The sequence below is a fragment of the Podarcis erhardii genome, assembly GCF_964252035.2.
Source record: "Podarcis erhardii genome assembly, chromosome: 3".
Taxonomy (NCBI): Eukaryota; Metazoa; Chordata; class Lepidosauria; order Squamata; family Lacertidae; genus Podarcis; species Podarcis erhardii.
Window position 1 is genome coordinate 108,475,845 of NC_138507.1, and position 19,424 is coordinate 108,495,268.

Sequence of the window (19,424 nt, forward strand, 5' to 3'; positions counted from 1 at the left end):
TGATTCCTGATGTCCGATTTATGTCCGTTTATTCTTTGGCGTAAGGTCTGGCCTGTTTGTCCAATATAGAGAGCTGAAGGACACTGTTGGCATTTTATGGCATACACAATGTTAGACGATGAGCAATTAAATAGTCCCGAGATGGTATGTGTGATGTTGTTGGGGCCAGTAATGGTGTTGTCCGGGTGTATGTGGCAGCAAAGTTGGCATCTGGGTTTATTGCAAACAAAGGAATTTTGGGTTTTACTACAAAGGAATTTCAGAAATAGACTGGAAAGAGAAGCTGCTGAATTACAACTTATCACCAAACTCAAAACAATGGAGAAACCTGGTCTGAACAAAGACCTTGGATTCTTATCTCATTATACATGACAAAGTCATTTTTTACCTTTTCACCCCTTGCTTTTTCCTGTAAGACCTATTGCAGTCGTTAAGAGTCGTCAACAGGCTCATCACAGCTATCTGCCAATCACCCATTCCCACCACCCTTCTGAGTAATACCCCTCCCCACCTTCTCACTATATAGAAGGGTCTGGAAACTTCTGTTTCAGTGTATCTGAAGAAGTGTGCATGCACACGAAAGCTCATACCAAGAACTGACTTAGTTGGTCTTTAAGGTGCTACTGGAAGGAATTTGTTTTGTTTTGCCTATGGCAGACCAACACGGCTACCTATCTGTAACTTAAATTAAGAACAAATTTTAACATGCTAATATTTTCATTAGGATGTTCTGGATACAAAAATGCATCCAACTTTTAATGTAATTCTTAACTTTAATTTTTGTTCCCTGCTTTCCAACTAGTAGATCAGTCACCTAAAGATTTAATTGGTTCAATGGGACCAATTTTGATCTACAGACCATGTTGTGCAGCACACAGGTTAAATTTGGGATTTGTTTTGTGTGTAATATACTAGGGATTTTGATTTGTGTGTAATATACTAGGGATTGAAAAGGTTAAATATGGTAATAAAGATTTACTTTCCTTTGAACAAATAAGGGTAGTTATTTATTGTTTGAAATGCTCAGGTAGCTTCATAGTTTAATTTATCTATTTAAGATAGGGGAAAAATTGAGATGCTGGTAATCTGCAGATATATTTAAATATAATCAGTAACTTAAATCAAAGGCAGATGAATCAAACAAAATTCTGTAGTTAGATGACAGCTGTTATAAAATGTCTTTATACATCAGTGTGTGTGTGTGTGTGTGTGTGTGTGTGTGCTTTTAACAGTGTTACCTGTCTTGAGACCATGGAACAATATAGGCTACAAATCTCAGGCATGAATCGTGTTTCTATTCTGTAGTCATCAGTATTTTGCTGTTCCAAACAGTGCAGTCCTATATATATCTCCCAATAAGTTCAATGGGGCTTACTCTTTGATAAGTGGATACAAAGCAGCCAATGTTGCTTCTTAAAAATCTACAGCTATTTCCCTTTTCCTGGTTTGGGGTAAGCAGAGCTGCTGGCAAAATTACCAGCAGCCCTAATAGCATTGTCATTAATGAGTCAGTCTGAAACTACTAACTCCTTCTTTTCTTTTCTTTTCCTTCACACCTGACTAATTCAAAACGAGATTCCAGCTTTTTCTTATAAAGCAAGAATAATAATGATCAAAAAGTAATCGTCAAAAGCAAAACCATAAAACCCAAGCCATTCACATCACAATTACCCTAAATGAAAGTTATTGTTTTGCTAATCCCAGGAACAGCTTGCAAGGGGAGATTTGGGTCTTTCTTTAATAATGTAAAGTTAATACGCAGTCCTCTTGTAATTATCTTTATCAGAAGACCCCTGTTTAATCTGCATGTTTAGCAGAAAAGGACCAAATCAAAAAGTGATCTGCTTTAGAGCACTTGATGTAAGCTGTTTGTAAATCGTTTGCATAAACAGATGAAGCGGGGAAATGCAATCCAGGTGCAAGAAATGGAATCAGAGGTACAAATAGCTGCAGTCTCCCCTCTCCCGCTTTCCTGTTTTTGTTTGGTAACACGTGGCTCGTGGTTAAACGCAACAACTCTCTCAATTTAAAAGAGAGAGCCTGAAATCTAGCAGATTTTAGCTTTGCTGGTGGATTTGACGGATGCTAAAAATAAAGTTGACCTGGAATCACAGCTTGAATTTGGCCAAGCCTGATGCCAGTGTCCAAAAGACACACTGAAGAGCTGGCAAGCTGGCTTTGTTGGTCAGCCAAATAACAAACCACCCAGAAACAGTGTGGAATTTGCAGTTTTTCTTCCTTTCCTTAAGAATGCATTTTAGTTAGGATATATTCGTCTTGTGATCACTGCTAATGCAGAATAGAAACTGGGAGGGGAGAAAGCCAGTTTTAAACCAATTGTACATGCTAACCAATGTAGGTTTTATGGTGGAATTTCAAACATGGAGTGTGTTCCTGAGAGATACCCTACAATCTCCCCTGATACAACACAGATTTGGAGCAAGTTGCTCTCAGGTGTCCCCTTCCCTCCCAGTAATTGCCAAAATAAACAATAAATGAGAAGTGTGTGTGTGTGTGTGTGTGAGAGAGAGAGAGAGGGGGGGGGGTATGTGTGTGTGTCAGTTTATCTCTTCTTTTCTGCTCACATGTGAAGTGGAAGTTTCTATTCTGTATCAATAATTTTGAGTGAGGGGCTAAAGGGTAGCAATTATTCCAGATTAATTCTTACAGAATAGATTGCTGCAATCCTAGGACTATCATTTACAGAATAGGGAGCATTGAAAGGAGGGTAAAGGGAGGCTTGCTCCCAAGAAGTGCTGGATGTTTTTGGGAAGTTTAAATCATAAACTGGAAATTAAAATAAGGCTGCAATCTTAGACATATTTATTTGAAAGTTAACTTTAAAAAGATCAGTGGGATTTGCTGGAGATTGGGTGTGGAAGAATTCATGTCATAGGGTCCATTATTTCTCTTTCAGATATCTGAAATATGGGACAAGCCTTGCCCCCTCCCCAGAAATACACTTGCCTCACCCCACAGCTTCCACCTGCCCCCAATGCTGCCCATGCTATCAATTGTAGATGGACTGAGAAGCAACTCCCTCTTCCCTTTGGTATAATCGCAAAAGCAGCTTGTAGAGTGCAGCAGCTGAGAGTCATTTGTATACCTGACACTGATTCCTGCCCCCCTCCCCCAAAACAAAATTCCATTTCCCATTTCTTTTTGTGCAGCTTACTAATGGAACACCAAAACACCAGTGAACAGACAGCAATATATTGTCTAAGATCCTAAGCGAAAAGGACAATGTGTCTGTGAGCACATGTGCCAGTGAAGAGCTTTTTTTTAAAAGTTGAGGGCCACATTTCCTTCTAGGCAACCTTCCAGGGGCCATATGCCAATAGTGAGTGGGGATCAGAGGCACAAATAGGTGGAGCAACAAATGTATATTTTACCTGTGTGCAGTAGGCTAGTTTCTACACATGTTGCTCACAGACCCTAGTCTTTAGCTAGGCTAGCAGGTGGCACAACTAGAGTTCAAGGACACATTTCATGCTCATGGAGGGTGTGAAGCAAGCCAGTAAGGGGTACAGCCTGGAGAAAAAGAATGTCATTAGGGAGAGTACCCAGACTGAGAGGCTTGGAGGGCTGCATTGGGGGGGGGCAGGGGGATTGATATGAAGAGAGGCAGACTCCTTGGTTTTCTCCATCTGTGTTGCTTTGTTTGCCCCCATCCCATTGTTTACCATCTTGTCTGATGAAGAACTATGGAGAACTCAAAAGCTCACACATTGCTTTGTGATAGTTTAAGGTAAAGGTAAAGGGACCCCTGACCATTAGGTCCAGTCATGGACGACTCTGGGGTTGCGGCGCTCATCTCGCTTTATTGGCCGAGGGAGCCGGCGTACAGCTTCCGGGTCATGTGGCCAGCATGACTAAGCCGCTTCTGGCGAACCAGAGCAGTGCACGGAAACGCTGTTTAGCTTCCCGCCAGAGCGGTACCTATTTATCAACTTGCACTTTGACATGCTTTTGAACTGCTAGGTTGGCAGGAGCAGGAACCGAGCAATGGGAGTTCACCCCATTGCAGGGATTCGAACCGCCGACCTTCTGATCGGCAAGTCCTAGGCTCTGTGGTCTAACCCACAGCGCCACCCGCGTCCCTTGTGATAGTTTAGTTGTCCTATTAAAGCTATTGTCTTAATATGGATTTTGGCATTCATGCAAGAAATAACCTTGTTCATGGGACCTGTCCAGGGTTCTGAAGGATTTGTTTCTGATTGCATGTGCTTTCTAATTTTGTCCCCCGTCCATAAGAGTCCTTAGAGTTGTAACTTTCCTGCCTGTTAGTCCCCTGTTCTGTGAGTCTACCATAAACTCCTGCCTAACTTTCTTCCTTCAGACTCCCATGGACTCATCCTTGCCTTAATTGGAAAAGGGTTTTTCCCTGTCTGGGGGAGAAGACAATGGTACCTCTACTGGAAGATGCCATAGTTCAGTGGCAGAGCACATGCTTCCCATGCAAAAGGCCTCAGGCTCAATCTCTGGCATTTCCAGCTAAAAGGCTCAAGTTGTGGGTAACGAGAAAGCCTGAGAGCTGCTGCCAGCCAGAGTACAGAATTTGGGGCTAGAATGATGAACAAATGGCTTGAACTTCTGTAAGGCAGCTTTGCAGATACAGTCTGGCTGTCATGGCTTACAATCTATATTACTTCTAATGGGATGTTTTGTAAAGCATGCTGTGTTTTTAATAAATCATCTGTTCCTCCTGTGCCATCAGCACTCCCTCGCTACATGGAGAATTAAGACAGAACAGGCAATTAAAGGTATCCAAGGGTTCATTGCCAAGAAATCTGATGGTTCTTGGTTTTCCAGGTCTGAATGGCTGCAGATGATTATTGGGATGCCTTCACTGTCTAATTAATGGTTATGCTAAATATGCTACTGTGTAGACCCCCACTTATGGGACGCGGGTGGCACTGTGGTCTAAAGCACTGAGCCTTGGGCTTGCCAATCAGAAAGTCGGCGGTTCGAATCCCCACCACGGGGTGAGCTCCCATTGCTCGGTCCCTGCTGCTGCCAACCTAGCAGTTCAAAAGCATGTCAAAGTGCAAGTAGATAAATAGGTACCACTCTGGCGGGAAGGTAAATGGCGTTTCCGTGCGCTGCTCTGGTTCGCCAGAAGCGGCTTAGTCATGCTGGCCACATGACCCGGAAGCTGTACGCCGGCTCCCTCAGCCAATAAAGTGAGATGAGCACCACAACCCCAGAGTCGTCCATGACTGGACCTAATGGTCAGGGGTCCCTTTACCCTTAGACCCCCACTTACAGTTATGCTGCATTAGTATCTCTGAACAGGCACCCTGCTAGCTTGCTAGTGGTTGTCTTTAGCATTCTTTATTACTATCTGTTGCCATATCACTATGACAGAATGAAGAGGTGGTTAAGGGGTGACAATATCCAGTGGTCCTGAGAGGAAGACCATAGCTCTGTGGCAAAACATCTGTTTTGCATGTAGAGGGTCCCATGTCCAATCCCTGGCATCTGTAGGTGGGGTTGGGAGAGAACCCCATCTGAAACGCAGGTGAGTTGCTGCCAGTCAGTGTAGGCAGTACTGAGCTAAATGGACCACCTGTCTGACTTGATATAGCTTCCTATGGGCTATACCTTGAGAATTCACAAAAGGGCAGCCAAAATGATCCAGGGGGTGGAGCTACTCTTCTATGAGGAAGGGTTGCAGCTTTTGGGACTTCTAGGTTTAGAGAAAAGGAGAGTAAGGTGACAGGATAGAAGTTTGTATAACACTGGAATTCGTAGGCACCCAATGGTGGAGGATTTTGGACAGATAACACAGCCTGCAGCCTCTTCTTGTGTGCCAGCGACGAGGGGGTGGGGGTGGGGTGGACGGTGTTGAGGGCAGGGAGATGGGGGACACACGCCGAAGCCGATGGGGCTTGCGCACCTCGTAGTGAAATCTGTTGTTGTTTAGTCGTTTAGTCGTGTCCAACTCTTCGTGACCCCATGGACCAGAGCCCGCCAGGCACTCCTGTCTTCCACTGCCTCCCGCAGTTTGGTCAGACTCATGTTGGTATCTTTGAGAACACTGTCCAACCATCTCGTCCTCTGTCGTCCCCTTCTCCTTGTGCCCTCCATCTTTCCCAGCATCAGGGTCTTTTCCAGGGATTCTTCTCTTCCTTCTCATGAGGTGGCCAAAGTATTGGAGCCTCAGCTTCAGGATCTGTCCTTCCAGTGAGCACTCAGGGCTGATTTCCTTCAGAATGGAGAGGTTTGATCTTCTTGCAGTCCATGGGACTCTCAAGAGTCTCCTCCAGCACCATAATTCAAAAGCATCAATTCTTCGGCGATCAGCCTTCTTTATGGTCCAGCTCTCACCTCCATACATCACTACTGGGAAAACCATGGCTTTAACTATATGGACCTTTGTTGGTAAGGCGATGTCTCTGCTTTTTAAGATGCTGTCTAGGTTTGTCATTGCTTTTCTCCCAAGAAGCAGGCGTCTTTTATTGTTACCCTGAGCAAATAATACCCAAGTCAGAAAGCGGAGAGGGAAAGGAGGGAGGGGGAGCAGGGGAAAGAGTGATAGGACCGCGAGGAAATTGGTGGCAATTAATTCTCAGGGAGTGACCCCCCCCCCTCCGTCCCGCGCACACTTTCCCTGCAGCTGATTGGCGCCGGGCGGCTTGGGGCGCGCAGGATAAAAAGCCTCGGAGAGTCTCTGGGCGCTTGTGTGTAGGCGCCCGGCTGCCGAGGAGAGGCGAGCAGAGGCGGCAGCAGCATGACGGGCCGCGAAGAGATCGCGGAGGGCAAAGCCAAGGGGAAAGCGCTGACGCCCAGCGGAGGCGGCGGCGGCGGCCCCGAGAAGGCGCGCTTAGGGAGCCCGTCGGGCAGCAGCCTGCGCTCCAAGGGCTTCGCCATCACCGACCTGCTGGGCTTGGAGGCGGAGCTGCAGCCGCCCGCCACCTCCTCCGTGACCGGCTCGGGCTGCGAAGGCGGCGGAGGGGCAGCGGGACTGGCAGGAGGCGGCGGAGGTCCCTTGCCCATGGGCTTGGGCTTCTTGTGCGGCTTCGCCACGCAGCAGCCGGCCGGGGCCCATTGCCTCCTGCCGGCGCACCTGCCCTTTCTGCAAGCGCGCCCGGAGCACCATCACCACTCGCACCACCACCCGAGCCACCACCCGCACCAATACGGCCCCGGAGCCGAAAAGCACAAGGAGAACATCTCCGGTAAGCGAGATCCCGCTTGGGGCAGGTCCTCTCCGGAGGGAGGGGAACCCAGGAGAGCGACTGCCGTGGGGCGAGAGGCCGGGAGGGGTGGAGGAGTGCAGGCCGGGTTAGATCGAGCAGGGAGCGGCCGGAGGAAGCGCGCCAAGCAGGGCAGGAGCCCGATCTTTGCGCAGCGTGGCTGCTTCGGAACAGCGCTGCTTTCCGCAGGGCGCACAGACAGCACAGAGCCGCTGAGAGGCTGGCTGGCAGGCAGGCAGGCGCCGATCAGTTCCTTTTGGACACCTCCGAAGTTCCAAGAGCACTTTGAAAGAGTTGCTTTGTGCCACCTTACGGACCGAGAGATCTTTTGGCAGGGTCAGCGGGCTGGAGTCTACTTACCAGATGCGTGAAATATCCTCAGTTGGTAGGTGCGTGCACTGCACGACATAGATAGACAAACGAACAAACCAACCAACCAACCCGTTAGGTCTTCATACTGCATGGGTCTTGCATAAATGGGCTATCACCAATCTTTATTTTCCAGCGCAACATGCAAATTTGGTTCCCATATCTAAAGCTGATAACAATATTAAGTTTAATATACAGTGGTACCTGGGGTTACATATGCTTCAGGTTACAGACTACGCTAACCCAGAAATAGTACCTCGGGTTAAGAACTTTGCTTCAGGATGAGAACAGAAATTGCACAGCGGCGGCAGCAGGAGGCCCCATTAGCTAAAGTGGTGCTTCAGGTTAAGAACGTTTTCAGGTTAAGAACGGACCTCCAGAACGAATTAAGTTCTTAACCCGAGGTACCACTGTAGTAACATATGAGCACCACCAAATTCTCAGCTGTAGCAAAACAATCTGATTCTTAAATTTGGTCTTGTTGGATTTAACTGTGCCTTCTCCACCTCAGCCTCCAGTGTAATCTTCAAATAAGTGCCAGAAAAATAATGACAGGCCCTTATAAAAACAAAAACAAAAACCCTATAAATATACAGAAACCTCTAAACCTGAGGCATATTATTATTTCAAATAATAGCTTCACCACCAAACTGTTTCCAAAGCTACCTAAATGCCCCACTGGGCCTGTGTTCTGTGAAGTAGCTGAAAAGGTTGCTACATGGTAAGGTAAAAGGTAAAGGACCCCTGGTCGGTTAAATCCAGTCAAAGGTGACTATGGGGTGTGGCACTCATCTCACTTCAGGTTGAGGGAGCCGGTGTTTGTCCACAGACAGATTTCCAGGTCATGTGGCCAGCATGACTAAACTGCTTCGGGCGCAACGGGACATTGTGATGGAAGCCAGGGCACACGGAAATGCCAATTACCTTCCCGCCACAGCAGTACCTATTTATCTACTTGCACTGGTGTGCTTTCAAACTTCTAGGTTGGCAGGAGATGGGGCAGAGCAACAGGAGCTCACTCTGTCACCCGGATTTGAACTGCTGACCTTCTGATATCTGTCACCAATACTCTAGCCCCTGTTCTAGCCAAAGGCAGAGCTACATGGATATGCTAATGCTTTACATGAAATCCTGGTGACCTGATCTGCTGGGGGAAAGATTTGGAAGGAGATGATTTGGAGCACCAGGCAGCTATTTCAGAACCATTAACTGTTGGCAGACATTAAATAATTTCTGCAAATAAAAGTGCTGATGAGAGAACTCCAAAAAGATCTGAAACAATCCTTATATGGATGGGCCATTTGGATGACAAGCTTCTGCATGTGGGAACACACATGTACAAATATTTTCACATGTGCAAATGTTCACACAGATTCACCAAGGACCATTTCTGTGACATTCTGTTTATAAGGGATCACTTTTGGATGTGCAGATGTAAATAGGTGTGGAAATATTAGCAGTGGCATAGCGTGGGTTGTCAGCACCCGGGGCAAGGCAAGTAATTTGCACCCCCTAACCCGTGGATTTGTGCCCCCTAACCCGTGGATTTGCGCCCCCTAACCCTATCCCCCAGATGTTGCGCCCGGTGCGGCCGGCCCCCCCTGCACCCCCCACGCTATGCCACTGAATATTAGGCAAACAGCTTGTTGGGACAGGTGAGTCCATGGGAAGAATCTAACAGCCTTGCTTCTTACAGCACTATTATTGGGTGAGGAGCATGGGCACGGTGTTTTCCAGTGTGTGATTTTGGTAATTATCTCTGTGGGTGAACACTAGGACTTGGAAGTTATATGCACATTTTCGCTCATGCATGTTTTCACTCAAATCCTTTTCATACAACACACACAAAACCATGCTTGAGTTTCTCTTCAGTGGTTATAGTTCATTTAGCTGCAGTGTTGAACATCAGCATGGCCAATGGCAATCAAAGGTAGGCCTTTCTCACTTGATTGAAACCCTCCACCATGGTGGGGTTCTAACCAGGTAGGAAACACCATGGCACTGGGCTTCCTCAGGTTTCCCATGGGATTCAATCACTGCTGTGCAAGCGTGTGATGGCAGCCTCTGTCTTTCCAGGGAAGAGATTAAAGGAATGCCTGCTTGAGTTAGTAATCTCAGAGGCAGCATGGCTGCCCGCTGAGAGGTCAGCATAAAACTGAAGGAGGGAAAGGGCACTAAAATACTATTGAGCTGAAAATTTCAGTGGCTGTTTGAAGGTGTTGGTTCTTACAGAATTTTGCTCAGCTAGAGTTCTCTTGGGTTTTTAAGGGTTCTGCAAAACAGTATACATTGGAATAAAAAACTGTCCTATGCACTATGGGAGAACGGAGGCGTTTCAAAGTAATTTGCTTAAACAAGCAATCTCATATAATATTTGATTCTGTATATCTTATGCATTAATAAAATATTGAAATGGAAAAATAAAGGCTGTTTGATAACTTTTATTGTGATTCAGAGAAGGCTCCATCTAGGACCAACTAGGTTTACTTTGGAGCCCCCTATTCTGTTGGTCCCTTGGTAGAAGAATTGGACTTCCTCTGATTCTATTCCTGCCTTAGCCTTCTGCCCACCTGCTCTAGTTGCTATGCTAGTGCTGAAAAGCTGGTGTTTGTGGCAGCTTCCCTCCCATTTATTTTGCCAGGCAGTGGAGATGGCTGAAGTTGACCTATATTCCTAATGACTGAGGAGAGCAGTTTCAATCAGCTCTGGCCACTTGCCAGCCCTGTTTGTAGTCCTGGTTGGCAGCTACCTGCCCCCCTCCTTGGTGCTTGCCACAACAGGGACTATTGGACATAGGCTGGTTCAAAGGTGGCATATGTGGTAGATAACAGTCAATATATGCTCATCAGTGGCTATTTCTTGACACTGAAGATGCTGTACTAAGTAGAATATTAGTTGGCCCTGCAGCTGTGAAATGCCCTCCCTGGGGAAGTCTACAGAGCTCCCTCTCCCATTTTTAGATGGGCCTTAAAAGCAGAGTTGCCATTAACAAATTCTACTTCTGAAAGCTGTCTTGTTGGATTTTTACACTAATGTTGATTTTCTTCACAGTAATTTTTATTGCTCTTTTACAATTTGGGAATGGCTTTGGGGAAAAAAAATCTGTTTTAAACAGTGCATATAAATAAGTTGAATAGAACAATGCTTATATGGGGAAAACTTTTGATCTATATTTATGTTTTTCTCCCCAACCCAAATATTAGATGAAGACAGTTTGTCGGGGGACAAGAACAACCTCAAGGCATCTGATTCTCAGATCAAGAGAAAGAAACGGCGGCACAGGTATGACAGATAAATATAACTGGAGTCTTCCCAGACACAGCTTGTAGCATTAGATCCCAAAGTTAAACTTTGTAAGTACGCTACATTCTCTCTCTTTAAAATCTCACTTAAGCTGCAATCTTATATTCACCCACCTGGGAGTGAGGATCATTGAACTCAATAGGGCTTACCTCTGAGTAGACACACACAATAGGATTTCACTGTTAGCATTTCTGTATTGTATTGGACAGTACTGTATAACTTTTTTAAAATGAGTTATCTGGTTTGTAGATGTTGGAGAAAGAAACTGCCACTTGATCAGACATGTGAATTTTTGCTAGAGAATTCTGGGGCTTGGGACAAGACAGAAATCACACCATTTAACCTGGAAGTCCTAATGGTTAGTTGTGGTTACTCAGTGGCAAAGGAAAGACACTTTGCACATGGTCAGAATCTTTTTCTTTTTTTATATGCTCAGTGCTAAGCCTCAGCAGTGAAAACAATATATTGGGGAAAACCTGGCTCAAAGTAAGCCCTGAAGGCACAACAGAGACATAGCTCAGTAGTAAAACCCATGTTTTCCACACAGAAGGTCCCAGGTTCAATCCCCAGCATCTCCAGTTGAAAAAAGGATTAGCAAGTGATGGGAAAAGCCTGAGACCTTGAAGAGCTAATGCCAGCCAGTGTAGGCAGTACTGGGCTGGATGGACAAGTAGCCTGACTTAGTATAAAGGTGGCTCTCTGTGTTCCCAGATTAACTGAGCCATCCTAACCATGTCTACTCAGAAGCAAGGCCTATTTAATTCAAGGGGGCTTACTCCCAGGTAAGTGGGGTTGTAAACCTATGCATATCTAAGGTTGCACTGTCTTGAAAGCACAACAGTAAACTTCTAGGCAGCATGAAATCTGATTGAGCTAGGAGATTCTGAGTTAATTTAAATCACAGGTTGGTAATGAAAGGATTTCTCTTCCGTTTTAGACTTGGAAGACCTGGTAATATTTCTGGATTTTACAGAAAAAAATAAATTCCTAGGCAGATGGAAACACAAAGGGACACCCTTCTATGCCAGTTCTTATTTTGTACAGCATTCTGGAAGTTATAGTTTGCGCTCTGCCTGCTTGTCTGAGCAGCAGAGCTTGGGGTGGACTCTAGCTCCCTCTTGTTCATTCTCATTACCTTGCACAAGAGCAAGGTAATTTAGACATCAAGGTCTCAGACCAGGTTGGAACAACTCCAATCAGCCCGTCAGTAAACCCAATGGTCAAGGATGATGGGAGCTGGAGTCCATCAACAGCTGGTGGCTACTAGTTTCCCAACCCTGCCTAAGGCATCAGAGATTAAAAGTCACAAATAATCGTGCTGCTTTTATATTAGTGAAAACATTGTGGGCACTTTTTCCATAGAAAGCAATGCCAAAAAATACAGCTCATATGTTAATTTCTCATTTCTCCAAATGTTCCTGGACTATATAATTCCCATCATCCCTGACCATTAGCCATGCTGACTGAGGCTTATGGGAGGTGGAGTTCAATAATACTGGGGACCACCAAATATTGTCTGAGGCCTGCAGGATGAATGAAGTCCATCAACCATGTACTCCATCACACACACATGCAAACACACACACTTGCAGTTCCAGGCAAATAGCAAATACAGGAGTTTAACAAGTTCACTTGGTATTTCTCACTCTGGACTGTATAATTCCAACCTACACATCTGCTACTAGAGCAGAAAGTTGTTTCTAAAGGATGTGACACGGCCATCTATGAATTACTGAGTTTATTGTCCCTGTAGGACTGTGTTTACTGCTCATCAGCTGGAGGAATTGGAAAAGGCTTTCAATGAAGCCCACTACCCGGATGTGTATGCCAGAGAAATGTTAGCCATGAAAACAGAGCTCCCTGAGGATAGGATACAGGTATGTTGTTTGTTATTGTTAAGCCACCATAAAGTGTGGAAATGGAAAGTTCATTTAGGGAAGTTTTTAATGTTTGAAGTTTTATTCTGTTTAATATTCTGTTGGGAGCCTCTCAGAGTGGCTGGGGAAACCCAGCCACATGGGTGGGCTATAAATAATGATAATAATAATAATGATAATAATAATTATTATTATTATTTACAGTCCTCAGTAAAGGCTGCCTGTATTGAGTGTCAACACATTCATTTAAAGCACTGATCAAACACAAGTCATGGGAGCTTACTAGACCCTCAGGGCAGGTTGGAATGGATATGTTCCTGGACTACAATTCCTATCATGCCTGACCATTGACCATGTTGGCTGAGGCTGAAGGAAGTTGAAGACCAACAGCATCTTTTATTTTCAGTTAAAAAAATGTTGAGTATCTGCCTGATGGGGAATTTGGTACTCTAGCCCATCTGACTTTGACATCTTTGGATTAAGGAGTGGCTGGGTAAATAGCTGTAAGGAATTATTTTTTCCTAGCAAATTGTGCAACAGTGCAGGAGGCTAGGCTGTATAATCTTCCAGCCATCTGATTCTAATTCAGCTCTATAAAAATGTACAATGGTACCTTGGGTTACAGACGCTTCAGGTTACAGACCTCGCTAACCCAGAAATGGTATCTCAGGTTAAGAACTTTGCTTCAGGATGAGAACAGAAATCACGCAGCAGCGGCGGGAGGCCCCATTAGCTAAAGTGGTGCTTCAGGTTAAGAATAGTTTCAGGTTAAGAATGGACCTCCAGAACGAATTAAATTCTTAACCCGAGGTACCATTGTATATAGATGGACAGGAATGGCCCATTGAAATAAGTAAAAAATAACTGATGTTAGTTGCAATATCTAGCCTGCACTTTCCAATATTATGACTCTCCTGCCACTGTAAATTTGCACCAACAGGGTGCTGGTACTATACAAAATGTAGAAGTGACATAATCCCAGACCAGGTAGTATTTTACAAGTAAGGCAGTGTTATGTAGTATTAAGAAAGAAAAATAATAGCAAAAGGAGTGAAGGTTAACCTTATCAGTTAATTTATGTAGTATCATCTTCACCTGGAACAAAGAGGTTTTTTCAGCGGGATCTCAGTTCTGGCACCTCTCAGGTGGGCACCATTGCCATTATAAGAGAACAAAGGAGGTGTTCATGGTGGCTTCCAGCACTTCTGTTTCTAGAAAAATAGCACTGAACACAATGAAAGGAAAAATAATTTCTATTGCTTATTTAGTGCAGGAATAAGACTGAGAAACTGTTAATTTGGTTGTGTGTGTTTTCCATCTTATTTATGCCAACAGAGAACTCAAAAATTACTTAGAACATATGCTTTCTTGATCTGACATGTTTTATTTGATATTCTTTCCTCCCCCCTCCCCATCAGTCCTCCACACAAATATGGATACTTTTGCTAAATATATACGTCTTGATGTACATCCAAAAGGTTTGGTTTCAAAACCGAAGAGCCAAGTGGCGAAAGCGTGAGAAGTGCTGGGGCCGCAGCAGCGTGATGGCAGAATATGGTCTCTATGGTGCTATGGTGAGACACTCCATCCCACTACCTGAATCAATCATCAACTCTGCCAAAAGTGGGCTTGTGGGCTCCTGTGCCCCCTGGCTGCTCGGTAAGCAAACATATAGTGCTCTGCATTCGCTGGTTGGGCTGAAACTCAGTTAATTAAGTGGGGAGGGCTTTCAAAATGAAAGCCACTACTGGGGTAGAGAGCAGACTTAGGCTTCACAGCCTTCATCCCAATTGTGTTGCTGAGTGCATTTGTGGGCACTGCTGCAATGCTGGTGAAATCTACCTTCCAACCCTCACTGTTAAGGATCCCACTGTGTTGGGGTGGGTGGGTGCACACTCATGTGTTTGCTCATGCTTGCACACATACAACTTCTTATAATATACATATCCATTCTCTAGTTACACCCTATACACCTGCTCTCTACCCCAGCAATGCCTGTCATTTTGAAAGCCCTTCTCACTTCATTAACTGAGAAATAAGGAAGTGATTGTTAGCTGACTTGCCATCACTTTTATAAAACACTAGAGTGAAATTTAGATTTAATTACATAAAGCGACATTTTGTTCTTGTGTTAAGCACAGATTAACCTTTGGTTAAGATTTTTATCAGAGCTGATAGAACAGCTTTCTTCCTAGTCCTTCAAACTTCCTCCTTGTACGACAGGGACATTGCATGGAGAAAACAGCTGCCTTGCTTGTGAAATCCCCTATGGAGATCCCGCCATGCATGAATATCAGAAGCAGAGCTACTGACCTGTCTTCCATGAATCCAGTTGTATGATATCTTAGTATGCATGGCTAATGATGGAACCATGTGGATGGGGAGGGCAGATCTGCTCATGTGTTTTACATGAGCAAGCTATGGCATGTGTGGTACTGCAATGGATGCAGCCGTTGATGACTATTATTTATTTTTATTTCACAATATTTATATACTCTTTGATTGTAATGAAACTTCAAAGTGGTGTACAACAAGAATAAAACGAAAAAATTGTCAGTTAAAAAAAGTTAACGATTTAAAACGTACAAAAAATAATTAAAATCAATGATAAAAAACTGTATTAAAACACATGTCAATATTTAACATGTCTGGACAGGCTTGCCTAAGCAAAAATGCTTTTAACCTGACACCCAAAAAAGTAGAGTGATGTACTCCTGATGTCAGTGGACAAGGAGTTCCGAAATATGGGTGCTGCTGCACTAAAAGGTAAATTTCTTACAAATGCAGAATGAGTATTGTGTGGCACCTGTATTAGTACTAGTTCTGCAGATTGAAGCAATTGAGCGGGCATATATGGGATAAGGTTATCTTGCAGGTCTACTGATTTCAGTGGGCTGCTATGAGTTTCCCCCAATACCCCAATGAGTTTCAGTCAAGCTAGAGTACTAGCTTTCTCAGTCACTGTTAGGTTTAATCAGTATTCTCTCTCAGTACTCTCTCTGGTCTTTGCTTTTCTTTAAAGGAATGCATAAAAAATCAATGGATGTTACAACTAAGCCCGAAAGCGAGGAAAAGGGGAACAGTGACTGGAAATCTCAACGCCCTGAAGAGGAATTAAAAATTAAGCAGGTAGAGCAGGAAAGAAGCTCTACTGACAAATTTACCTCAATGGACAATTCTGATGACATTGCAATGGATCTCTCCAGCACAGCAAAGCATGAGAAAAAGCACGACACTTTGAGACAGTGTCTCAGTGGAGGCCCCCAGCCCAAAATGAAGGACAGTGAGCACTAAGAATCAGAAAGAGGAGAGATGTGATACAATAGAAAATAAATAAATAAATGAAGAAACCTCTTCAATGCTATGGGAAAATATATTTATTAATGTTTAATTAATATTTATTAGTATTTTTCAGCTAACTAATACATTTTACATAAAAGTGGGACCTTTTTTAGATGGTGCCCATCCAAAATATAAAATTTATTTTTTCAACATTAAAGTTGTTTATACATAAACAATATAAATTGGGGTTACTGACTTTTTTCCTTTAAAATGTCTCACTAAGTCACCTTTTATTAGCAGCTCCAGAAAAATGACCAGGGCATCTTCATTCTATAACATGGGAGAGATTAACCTGTGGCCCTCTGGATGCTGGACTACAACTCCCATCATCCCTGATGATTGGCCAGGCTGGCTGAGGCCAATGGGAGTTGCAGACCAAAAGCAACTGGTTAGCCACACCTGCTATAGTAGAAAAAGAAATGGAAGGCATTTCATCTAAGCTAATCCAATGTATGGTAATGACAAAAATGCTTTGGGTGTTGTTTTCAGAAGTGATAAACCTTAGGGAAACTTTGTTCCTTAGATTACATGCTACTATAGGACAGGAATGGTTAATTTCTATATTTCTGGTGACATTACAAAGATTAGGGAGGGGAGGGGAGGGGAGGGGATACAACAAACCAGCCTTGACAAGCATTGCCTAGCGATTTAAGGGCTTAACATGTATTGAAGACATGATGTTGGAATGTGTATGGAGAACCATGGCTTCTTTTCCTTCCAAGTGAAACTGTCAGCAAAAAGCGTTTGTGCACATCTTGAGTCCTACAGGGGATAGACTATCTGTTGACCTTTCATTCTATAGTAAACAAGGTATACTTATACCAAACTCTGAAGGCCACCAGAATCTGTTCTGACAGCACCACCTTTAATTTCACCAGGATTCACACCACCACCACATGCTGGATTGAATCCTCTTGCCCAGACAGAGAGTTCTGTGGAACACAGGCGCTATTTTCTTTTGTGTCAGAGAATGCTGTGTACAGCTCTAGAAAATGAGAATCTCAGTCTATAACAAACACTGTGCTGAACAAATTCTCTTTGCACACAAAGACCATTTCCTGACCCTGAAGAAAACATTTAGATCTTCCCTGCACAAAGCTGTGTATCAACCCTCTTTGTTTTGAAGATGCTACATCAGGGTACTTGTGTTTACAAAATGCAGTAGGTCCAACTGATGCAGGGAAGCAGATGGTACCTGGGAACACTGTGGACTATCTCCTTGTTCTTGACTCAATGATTTCACCTTGAGCTGCAGCAAATTCTGCTTGATAAGGAATCTCCCTTTTACCATGATTTGAGCATAATAAATGGAATTACACTGTGCATTTGTACAAATTTGTATTTGGGAAAATATATGCAATAACTCTACATTTTTGAATGTTATTTGACATGCTATGCATAGAATTCACACTTGTATTAAAATATCAAGCCATAGAACCCAGAAATAAAAAATCCTATTTTGTAAAATGCCATAGGAAAAATATTTTGTAATTATGTCTGTAAAAGTGTTAATGTTTAATCTTATTTCCTTTGTCTTTTTATATTTGTCTGAAAGCACTTTAGATACCTCCATTTTCTGAATGTTCCCCTACTTGTTTTGTTTGCCACTTATTTATTATTATGCATTCACAAATAAAGTTCTGTGTTTGTTTGTGGCTTTTGAAGATATATATATATATATTAGCGGCTTGATTTTGAGAATACAGCTTCTAAGCAAGTCCTATTTTGGTTACAAAAACCTGTGTTGATGAAAGAGTGAGATTTAGGTGGCCTACATTTTTCAGCAAACGGCCCCCCTGCTGCAAAGACTACATTGCTGATTTGACATCAGCCTACTCTACTCAAAGCTATGTATGAACATAGAGCAAATGTGTGAGCTTGTGGGGTAGCCCGTTTCAAAATCTGCAGTCACTCTCTGTGTGCAATGTGCAGAATAAATCTTCACAGGGCACTAAGACTGCTATCAGACAATACAATGCTTCATTACTTCCTATAAGCTATCTGTCATAGAATCATAGAATTGTAGAGCTGGAAGGGTGCCAAGGGTCATCTAGTCCAACCCTTCGCAATGCAGGAATCTCAGCTAAAGCATCCACAACAGATTGCCATCCAACCTCTGCTTAAAACCCTCCAAGGGAGTCTGTTCCACTGTCAAACAGCTCTTACTAACAAAGTTTTTCCTGATGTTTACTTGGAATCTATTTTTCTGTAACTTGGTTCGAGTCCGACCCTCCAGAGCAGGAGAAAACTTGTTCCCTCTTCCATGTGACAGCCCCTGAGATACCTGAAGATGGCTGTATCTCCTCTCAGTCTATTTTCCAGGCTAAACAAACCCAGCTCCTTCAACTGTTTGTCATAAGACTTGGTCTACAGGCCCTTGATCATCTTGGTTGACCTTCTCTGCACATGTTCCAGCTTGTTAACATCCTTCTTAAACTGTGGTGTCCAGAATTCAAGGTGTGGTTTGACCAGGGCAGAACAGAGTGGTGCTATGACTTGCCTTGATCCAGACACTACTGTTGATGCAGTCTAGATAGAATAACATTAGCTGTTTTTGTTCCTGCATCACACTGTTGACTCAGGTTAAGCTTGTGGTCCACCAAGACCTCTAGATCCTTTTCACATGTACTGCTAGTAAGCCAGATGTCCCCCATCCTATATCGGTGCACCTGGTTCTTCCTGCCTAGGTGCAGAACCTTACATTTGTCCTTATTGAAATTCATTTTGTTAGCTTGCACCCAGTTCTCCAATCTGTTAAGGTCATTTTGAATTCTAATTCTGTCTTCTGCTGCATTAGGTACCTCTTCCTGTTTGGTGTCATCTGCAAATTTGATGAGCATCCCCTTAATTCCTTCATCCGAGGCATTTATAAAGATGTTGGACAACAAAGGCCCAGTACAGAACCCTGCGGCACCCCGCTTGTCGTCACTTTTTCTCAGGATGATAAGGAACCATACATACTGGGTTCAATAGAACGTCCAAAGTATCTGAATATAGCTAGCTAGATACGGTAGATATAATCCCTCAATATAGGAGCATTTAGAATGATTCAGTTTCTGCCTACATTAAGATTATTAGAAAATTTCTCCTACTTTTTCCTCTAAAGAAACCAAGCAGATATTGAAAAAGGGAGAAATAATTTGGTTTTCACAGGAATTTAAATAAATAAAATTCATGCACATGACGGATCTTTAGGTGACATGCCATAGCCCCAGACACTGTCTGAATGTCCATTAGAAACAGCTTCTTAGACAACATGAAGAGCTGAACAGGCAGTGTGGGGGTCCCACTGTCACCTAGAGGTATCAAGCAAAATGTGATGACACACTGGGCA

The 19,424-nt window shown here is 43.7% G+C and overlaps 1 protein-coding gene across 1 annotated transcript; it reads left to right on the plus strand.

Moving 5' to 3' along the window:
• The first annotated feature begins 5,898 nt into the window (after nt 1–5,898).
• VSX1 (visual system homeobox 1) lies at nt 5,899–16,916 on the plus strand. The gene is made up of 5 exons (XM_081854945.1): nt 5,899–7,181; nt 10,772–10,850; nt 12,625–12,748; nt 14,227–14,407; nt 15,771–16,916. The coding sequence occupies exons 1-5, from the start codon at nt 6,734–6,736 to the stop codon at nt 16,040–16,042; spliced, it is 1,104 nt and encodes a 367-aa protein (XP_081711071.1). The 5' UTR covers nt 5,899–6,733; the 3' UTR covers nt 16,043–16,916.
• Nucleotides 16,917–19,424: the final 2,508 nt, after the last annotated feature.

Bases quoted from the DNA above. Each gene is read 5' to 3' on its own strand.
- VSX1 (XM_081854945.1), top strand. From the start codon at position 6,734: ATGACGGGCCGCGAAGAGATCGCGGAGGGCAAAGCCAAGGGGAAAGCG. The intron at 7,182-10,771 runs GTAAGCGAGATC...CCCAAATATTAG, and splicing joins GCACAAGGAGAACATCTCCG to ATGAAGACAGTTTGTCGGGG. The intron at 12,749-14,226 runs GTATGTTGTTTG...TACATCCAAAAG, and splicing joins TCCCTGAGGATAGGATACAG to GTTTGGTTTCAAAACCGAAG.